At 41.6% G+C, this 8,889-nt stretch overlaps 1 protein-coding gene across 1 annotated transcript in view; it reads left to right on the top strand.

The window, feature by feature from the left end:
- Positions 1-7,873, top strand: part of st14a (ST14 transmembrane serine protease matriptase a) — an 18,034-nt gene extending 10,161 nt beyond the window's left edge. Inside the window, exons 9-19 of the mRNA XM_063205266.1 lie at positions 1-82; positions 178-287; positions 460-590; positions 749-853; positions 1,032-1,139; positions 1,268-1,387; positions 1,748-1,870; positions 3,832-4,015; positions 5,323-5,591; positions 5,893-6,029; positions 6,573-7,873. The exon at positions 1-82 is cut by the window's left edge and continues 22 nt beyond it. Coding sequence (XP_063061336.1) covers positions 1-82; positions 178-287; positions 460-590; positions 749-853; positions 1,032-1,139; positions 1,268-1,387; positions 1,748-1,870; positions 3,832-4,015; positions 5,323-5,591; positions 5,893-6,029; positions 6,573-6,737 — 1,534 coding nt within the window. The 3' untranslated portion in view covers positions 6,738-7,873. The remainder of the gene's footprint in view (positions 83-177; positions 288-459; positions 591-748; positions 854-1,031; positions 1,140-1,267; positions 1,388-1,747; positions 1,871-3,831; positions 4,016-5,322; positions 5,592-5,892; positions 6,030-6,572) is intronic.
- The last annotated feature ends 1,016 nt before the right edge of the window (positions 7,874-8,889 follow it).

Raw genomic sequence — 8,889 nt, forward strand, 5'->3', positions numbered from 1 at the left:
GTCAGCAAGTAGTGGCACGTTCAAGTCTCCAAACTACCCAGACTACTACCCTCCTTTTACCAGCTGTGTTTGGTCCATCCAGGTATGAATGAGTTCATTCTGCAAGACTTGACTTAGTAATGACCACGTTTTTTTAACGTAACATCCATAATGCTGAATTATGTTTTGCTTTTTAAGGTGCCATCTGGAAAGTATATAAAAGTGACGTTTGAAAAGTTTCTCGTTTCTGAACCTGGTCAAGATGGTACATCGTGCTCTAAGGACTATGTGAAGATCAATGGAAAGAAGTGAGTTTTTTTATGTACTTTAAGTGTTAAAGCGTATTTGTATTTGAGAGAATGGAGACTTTGGATTGATGGAAAGTTGGTGCATTGACTTACTACTAGCATTACAATATGTCAAATAAACGCACTGTTTATTTGAATGCACTAAATGCACTGGTGGCTTCTGGGTTTCCAGGTTATGTGGTGAATTCTCAAATGTAGTGGAAACTGCAGAAGAGAGCTATCTGACCGTGGTCTTCTCCTCTGATGCATCTTATGTGGATCGCGGTTTTACCGCCAAATACGAGGCATTCGAACCCAAGGACCGTAAGTACACGAAGACGCCTTCACTTTTAAATTCGTACCACACTTTAATTAGCCATCACATTTATATTATTATTTTTGGCTGACCACCAAAGAACATTTATTGAATAGCATTTTTTATGCCCCCATGACTTTTCGCTCATTCATATTTATATTGATAGCTTGCCCCAAGAAGTTCATGTGTGGCAACAGCAACTGCATCGACCAGAAGCTGAAGTGTGATGGCTGGAATGACTGCGGAGACAACAGTGACGAGAGTGACTGCAGTGAGTATTTACAGGCCTTGATGTCTTAAGTTAAATGTCTTAAGTTTAAAAATATATATATGAAAAATAAAAGCCATTTAATTCCATTACGTACTGATATAGAATAGAATATCTGGCAGCATCATTATTTGTATGTTTTTGTTAATAATCCTGTTTATCCAACTGTGTTTGTGTCTAGAATGTTCTTCCTCTCAGATCAGCTGTAGAAATGGAATGTGTAAACCCAAGTTTTGGCTGTGCGACGGCGTCAATGATTGTGGGGACAACACCGATGAACAGAACTGTGGTATGCCTTCACTTTGGATTCATTATCCACATTCCCCAAAAACACTGAGAGATATTTGAGGAACTAAGTGGACTAGAATAAACTGTAGAATTCGTCTTTAAACAAATGTTCATGTTATTTCCATGCAGGTTTCTGTTCCAAAGAACAGTTCACTTGCCCACATAACAACAAGTGTATCTCGGAGAAGCAGAAGTGTGACGGGAGAGACGACTGTGGAGATGGGTCTGATGAGGCAGAGTGCGCGAGATGTAAGTTCTTTCCCTCTCTACAATCAGGGGTTATACTGTACTGCAATGCTGGTTCAGGAGTTAACCAGGTTAAGTTTAAGAGGCAAATCATCAAATACAATATTGATGGTTTCCCTCTTGATTTAACCTGGTTTACTCCTGAACCATCATTGCAGTATAATCCCCTGATGGGGAGATCCCTGGTGCATATTTCTCCCAGCCAAATCACTTAAAAGTATATTGCATTATATCTGCTGGAGGACGGGGGAAAGGAATGGCATAGCAGGACAGGGCCTTGATTTTGTCAAGCTGTTTTGTTTGCCTATACCCGTAGTCAGATTGAAACGACTGAAAAAAAAACAATTTTTTCTCAATGTTTAGCCAATGAAGTGAAATGCACACAGTACACCTACCAGTGTAAAAACAAGAAGTGTGTCAGCAAGCTGAATCCTGAATGTGATGGCACCAACGACTGCACTGACGGCTCAGATGAGGAGAACTGTGGTAAGGTGCTCTTATGTTTCTTTCTCTAGTAATGTGACGTTAATGGTGCACTGTAGGATGATGGTGAGAGTAGGTCTTGCAACTATGCTGCTCATTGAAACTGTGCTGCCTAGTGCCAAATTTGATCTTTTCTCGATTTCCTAAATAATGAACTAATATTTACTTGCAGGGCTCTAAATTAACTTATTTTAATCACTAGCCAAAATGGCTAGTAGATTTTAATCTTACTAGCCAAACACACACACTCTAATGGATCAAAGTGGCTAGTAAGTTGGTATTTTCTTCCTGTCAAACTGAAATTTCACCCACATTTGGCTGGTTGGCTGGTTTAAATTTAGAGCCCTGTTTACTAGTATGACCAAAGTAAAGTTAGTTTTGCAGCTAAGAATGTCTATTTCTTGAAATTCAAAATGGTGTAAAATTGATACGATCCCCCTTTCATGTATGAAAAGCCCAATTTTTGAATTTGATGGTGGTAAGTATTCATGAAAAAGGCAACATTTCTGAATAGGCAGCATGAATTCAGGAAATAAACCACTAGAAATATTACACAGTTACTTTTCAAGATCTTAAGGGAAATCATTAAGGAAGCCAAAACTTTTCAATCTATGTAGAAGATCATGGAGTATTGTCTTAATATATGGCAGTCACGTTTCAGCACTCAGCTCAGCACAAGACCTTAAACCTGATTTGGCCCAGTAGTGAGCATAAGTGGACTATTGGTTTATACAATTCAGCAATTTATGCAAAGGAGGTAATACCTAAAGTGGTACTGTCACTGCCTCTTAACTTCAACGTCCTTGTTGTGACTGAAACGTTTGTTGCTATCCAACAGTTGGCCATTAATGACAACATTTACACTATGCTGTGAGGTAGGCCAGCCAATAAAATGAAGAGGAAGTCTCATTCAATGCAAATGTTGTGTGACGTGGTGGCATTGTGAGAGCCAAACTAAAATACAGCGCAGCAGACATTATGGTGGGGAACAAAAACATACATTATGGTACAGGATACTATAGAAAGAATTGTAAATAATCAGGGTATTTACCCTGTTCGTTTATGATGTGTTGTGTGTCTTGGACGTTCATTACCAGATACTATTTTGTAGTGGTGCCTTACCTCAGCAGATAGTTGCAAAATAAAACAAGCTTAAATCAGACTGAGCCCCTCACCCACGGCCATTAAGGCAACCATCACAAACTACTTCTCGCTCTCATTTTCATCTAGCGTGTAGCTGCTGTGAGCGTTTCCTTCTGTGCGTTTCCTGTGGTTTTGTGTCAGTGCGCACCGCCAGTGTAAGTGTCAAGCGCCTGCCATCCAATGCCCCGAGTCTTTCGTTCACCTCGTAGCCTATTGCTGTGAATGCTCCCATTGCGTTGGAATTAATTCACCTGTGTGTAGTGAAGTGAAAGCATGAAAGCCCAACTGGGAAACTCCAACTCCCATTGCCATTGTGGCACAGCACTCCACAGCACTCAAGTGATCACTACACAGTACACGCAGCACACAACGAAATTGCATTAATGCTTCAACGGTGCAAGGGGGCAGCCCCCAATGGCGCCCCAAGGGAGCAGTGCAGTGGGACGGTACCATGCTCAGGGTACCTCAGTCATGGAGGAGGATGGGGGAGGGTACTGGTTGATTACTCCTCCCACCAACCTGGCGGGTCGGGAGTCGAACCAGCAACCTTTGGGTTTCAAGTCAGACACTAACGGCTTACCCATGACTGCCCATAGTGATTAGCAATGTTGACTGGATTTGCCTGTAGTGTACTGTGTATCCCCACTGATTGAAGTGTGTGTGTGTGTGTGTGTGTGTGTGTGTGTGTGTGTGTGTGTGTGTGTGTGTGTGTGTGTGTGTGTGTGTGTGTGTGTGTGTGTGTGTGTGTGTGTGTGTGTGTGTGTGTGTGTGTGTGTGTGTGTGCGTGTGTGCGTGTGCGTGTGCGTGTGCGTGTGCGGCAGATTGTGGAAAGCAGCCTTACAAGACGTCCCGTATCGTGGGTGGTCAGGACGCGTCTCAGGGGGAGTTCCCCTGGCAGGTCAGCCTCCACATCCGCGGCTCCTCCCATGTGTGCGGCGCCTCCATCATCAGCGACCGCTGGCTCGTCACGGCTGCTCACTGCGTACAGGACGACGCCAAGACCAGGTAAATAATATGCACAGCAATATGACATTGCAATTATCTAGTTGTTTCTTTTGTGTCTTTCTGTTAACCTGCATGTACTATTTATCTTTTTCAATATTAATTGGTCAGGAACTGCAGATGATATCTAGTCAGTGACTAATTCTGGTCCTTTTACATCTTCTTTTAGATCATGTAAATGTACTTTACATGGTCTCTTCTTAAATTAATTAACTGTTAAACCTGTAATTCGGGTTCAACAAGACAGGTGCTAGAAACACATCTGTAAAAAGCAGAGTGTTGTGTAGGTGCTAATACACTGTGTGCTAATACTTGCTGGTTCGATTCAGCCTGGGTCCTCATATCATGTGTACTGTGTCTATCTCTTTCTCCCTCTTGATGACTGTGTGTCTTCACTGTCGTCACATCCTAAGGCTACATAGAAATGGATTTGTGTTTTTTTGTGTTTAATGGTTATGTGTGTAGCCTAAACTGGTATTAATCAAATTCAAAGTTGTGTGTAAGACTTGGTCCCCCTCTAGAGGCAAAAGAGAAAATATGAAAACATGAACAGAACTTGTTGGATATGTGTTAAATGTCCCCTTATCACTGATAATACTGTATATTGACAACATTATATGATTACTTGTCATGTTTTTTTTTTTTACATGCAGCTATACACAGCCTGGCCAAAAAACAGGAATGTTTTTTTTTCTTGATGTCACAGACATATTCCAAGATTATGATGGGATAAGCTGGAGAATGCCTCATAGAGTGTTCAGACTTAACCATCATCAATACAAGATCTTGGAGAAAACAAAAATTAATGGAATAAATCCAGATATTTCAGCAAATTACTGAAACAATACAATGCCAAAAGTGTGGCGTAATCAAAGCTAAAGGTGGTCCAACAACAATGCATTAGTGTGTGTGAACTTTCTTTGGTGGGGACTATTTTCGGCCATGCCGTGTATGTACTAGAAGTATGGTTGTTTCAACTATAAACACAAGATAATTCGAAAAATAGTAAATGTTTCACCTAGCACAATAGGTGTTGTACAACACCATAGAAACTGTAAAATACACATATGAAAAAGGGTGTAATACAATACATAAGGGTGGACACAACCATCAATAAGCAATTTAGTAATTTGTTACACTTTTTATATTTGTGTGCCCTGAAGAGGGCCTTTGAGACGGAAAGCTTGCCAATTAAAAAAACAAAACGGATTTAAGTGTTCCGACATCACCACTTCAATTTATCCTGGTCATATGTTTGCCATCGTTTCAAATCTTTGTGCTTTTGCTTTCGTCCGTCCATGCGTGCGTAGATACTCTCAGCCAGGCACCTGGGACGTGTACCTGGGTCTCCACGAGCAGAGGGACAAGAGCAAGGCGGTCAAGAGGGGCCTGAAGAGGATCATCTCGCACCCCTCCTACAACGCCTACACCTTCGACTGCGACATCGCCCTGATGGAGCTGGACTCGCCCGTCACCTTCACCGACGCCATCCGGCCCATATGCCTGCCCTCCCCCTCCTACGTCTTCCCCGTGGCCAAGTCCGTCTGGATCACGGGATGGGGAGCAACCAGGGAAGGAGGTGGGTGACGCTGACAGTTGGGACATTTGATTTTTTTATTTTCTGTTATTATTTTTTTTATCATTTCTGGGTGGGATTGGGCTTTATTTCAGACAGGATAGTGACAGAAGGACAGGAAACGAGTGGGGAGAGAGACGGGGAAGGATCGGCAAAGGACCCGGTCCGGAATCAAACCCCTGGTCAGCCGCGTAGTAGTAGAGTGCTCCGTACCGTTGGAGCCACGGCAGGTGCCGGGAAATTCATTTGAAGTAAGGTTTGCTATTGTAACTGAGGTGTTCCTGTGTGCTTGTGTCCATGGCAGGTTATGGTCCCAATGTGCTGCAGAAAGCAGAGGTGCGCATCATTAACGGCACGGTGTGTAACGACCTGATGGGCGGGCAGCTGACGTCTCGTATGCTGTGTGCCGGGGTTTTGGCTGGAGGAGTGGACGCTTGCCAGGTAAAGAAGGTTGCCAATTGTATTGAAAAAAAGAGTCATTAGATCTTAAAAGAACCAGTTGTTTGGCTTTTATGTTATGTATGCATGTTTGTATATAGGCCTGTGTCCTCTGTTTTTGTCAGTTGTGCAATAGCCTTTTGATGTGACATTATGTGTATGTCCTGCCTTAAACGAGTCTTGCTCAAGAATGTAAAATGGATTTCAGTGTAAACTGACAATTAAGTATTATCGTATCGTATCATCGTATTTATACTCTAATGATTGTTTTTATCACTGAAAAATGACTTGTCACTAGTATTTCAGAACTCGATTAAACTTTAAGCACCCCCATGTTTTTCAAAGTCTTCTGAGTGTGATATTTTAATATCCCCATCTTCTTGGTCATAGGTTTTCAGGCTCAGCGCTTTTTTACAGCACCGGCTCACATCTAGCTGCGCATAATAAGCAACTCTATACTACTTTGTAAAACTAATGTCACATTTGAAAGACCTATTACTTCTGATTGATTGATCGGTCACTCATTTCTCCATGCTGCTTTTCCAGGGTGACTCCGGTGGCCCCTTATCCAGCCTGTCCACGGAGGGCCGCCGCATGTTCCTGGCTGGGGTGGTGAGCTGGGGAGATGGCTGCGCCCGCAGGAACAAGCCCGGCATCTACACCACTGTCACAAAGTTCCGCGGATGGATCAAAGAGATGACCCAAGTGTAGTCCTCCAGAGAGCATAGCATTTGATGAGCCAGAGGACGAAAATATGTTTAGGGACGACTAACTGATTTCCAGAGACTAACTAGCTTTTTAATATTCCAGAAACTAAAATATTGACTTTGGACATCTTTTCAGCAGAGTGCTCCCTAATCTCCACGGTCATGTCATACCTCATATGCTAACACATCAATGAGAATTTTATCATTAGAACAGATTAACAATTGTCAGGTATCATGGGTTATTTTGACGTGGCCAAAAAAGCCTGACAAAAGTAGTGTGACCCACGGCACATTTGTAAATAGCAGGAAATTTGAGAATTGGTGCCATTAGCTTTCTTTTATGAGTTTTAAGATGTAAATAGACTTGTTTTCGTGAGTGTGTGTGAGGGAGAGAGAGCGAGAGAGAGTTTGTATGTCAGAGAGAGTGATCTGTGTTATGTCCGTCATGATGTACATGTATGTGTATTTGACTTAAAACAATATTTTGTAAAGTAAGTTAATTGGTTCTTTGCATGGTAACATTATGGAGGGACTTTGTTACATCTTGACCATTTGAAGGCATTTTTTTTCCTAATAGTGAGCACCTTGCGTGCCTATGGTACTGTGTGTTTTTATTTAATACTTTTACAGCAGGGACTTTTAATGTGTTGTGAACGGTTTTACTGTGAATGATTTATGCCACACATCTCATTAGATTGCATCAGTAGGATGACATTTTCTTACTGAATTTCATATATGTATGAAACACGGTGACTTTCCCTCATGGCTAAGTGTAAATTCGCATCTTAAATCACGCATATGACTTTTGTCCTTTTAAAACCTTTTTAACTGTGGGTGATACTTTTCTAACAACTCGTAATTCATTTGGTTAACCAGCTACTTCTCCATGACCAAATATTACTCCAAAGGGGGATAAGCTGGATTTTTTAAAAAGTGGTATCAGTGTTTCCACTGTCGTTTTTGTAAATCGCTTGAAGAGGTTAAGATAAGCATTTTAAAATGAAACTATTAGCTGTAAAATTGTATTGCTTTATTTTTTCCCATTTTCTCTCTTAAGTGATTTGCACCTCGGCTGCAAGTACAGCATTATAGAAATAATGTTGTTGAATAATGTACAATAAAATTGTCTTTTATTCTTAACTGACTGATGTGTTCTCATCCATAACAGTAAATGGCACCAATTATTTGCGTGTATGTGGCAATCTAATGCAACATAACGTTTTAGCTCAAACTCATGTTAAAAAAAACTATGGAACTGATATTGATGATAACCATTCAACATGCATATTACATGCTTTTCTGGCAATACTGAAGTAATCAGAATATTTTTTTAATCACTTTTATTTTATTTTTTTAATTCACTTTTATGTATATCCTTCATGTAATTTTAGGATCCCGCTCCCTTTTACCTGTAAAAAAAAGCAGGCAGATGGAGTGAATAATCATCACTTTGTTGTGTTGTCTTTAGTCTGCTTATCTGTAATCGGTGCACACTTAAAGTCAATCTGGGCAAAGCGCATTGGATAAATCTTGTGATCCATGCCGCTGGTTCTTTTACAACTGGTACTGGTTCTTTACAACACTTTGTAGTGTGTGTACTGTACTGTAATGGCAGTTTACCGTTGGTGTGTCAGTGTCACTGATTCATCTCATACTGTATGAGGGCGGCATAGAGGAAAACAAAAACTAATCACCCACAGACATCGAAAAGAATAGTTGCATGTGAACAGTGGCGGAATGATTGCCCACAGGGCCCCAGGTCAAGACACTTATAAGTCCCCCTGCCAAGGTCACAATAAGGCCCCCCATCACCACAATGGGAGGGCCTGGACATGGCCCTGCTCGCCCTCCCTTTATCTCTGCCCCCACATGTGATTTTTTTTTGTGTTTGTGGAAAAATTGAATGAGGTGTGTGTTTTCCTGGAGTTTCTGTGTTCCGCCCTATGCACCAAAAATAGTTTGCTCCTTACTCTGAGTCAGCAGTGGGAATAGAGGACACATGCGACTGCGTGCCTCCACACGCCTGGGGAAGAGGAACCCGTCTGACAAGTGATGCTGATCTCCACTTTTGACTTTTTTAACCCTTAAAGACCAGGAAACGCATGCACTGTAGGTATTTACCTTAAGACCAGCTGCAGCATCTATGCATACTTACA

Source organism: Engraulis encrasicolus, chromosome 8 (assembly GCF_034702125.1).
Source record: "Engraulis encrasicolus isolate BLACKSEA-1 chromosome 8, IST_EnEncr_1.0, whole genome shotgun sequence".
Lineage (NCBI taxonomy): Eukaryota > Metazoa > Chordata > Actinopteri > Clupeiformes > Engraulidae > Engraulis > Engraulis encrasicolus.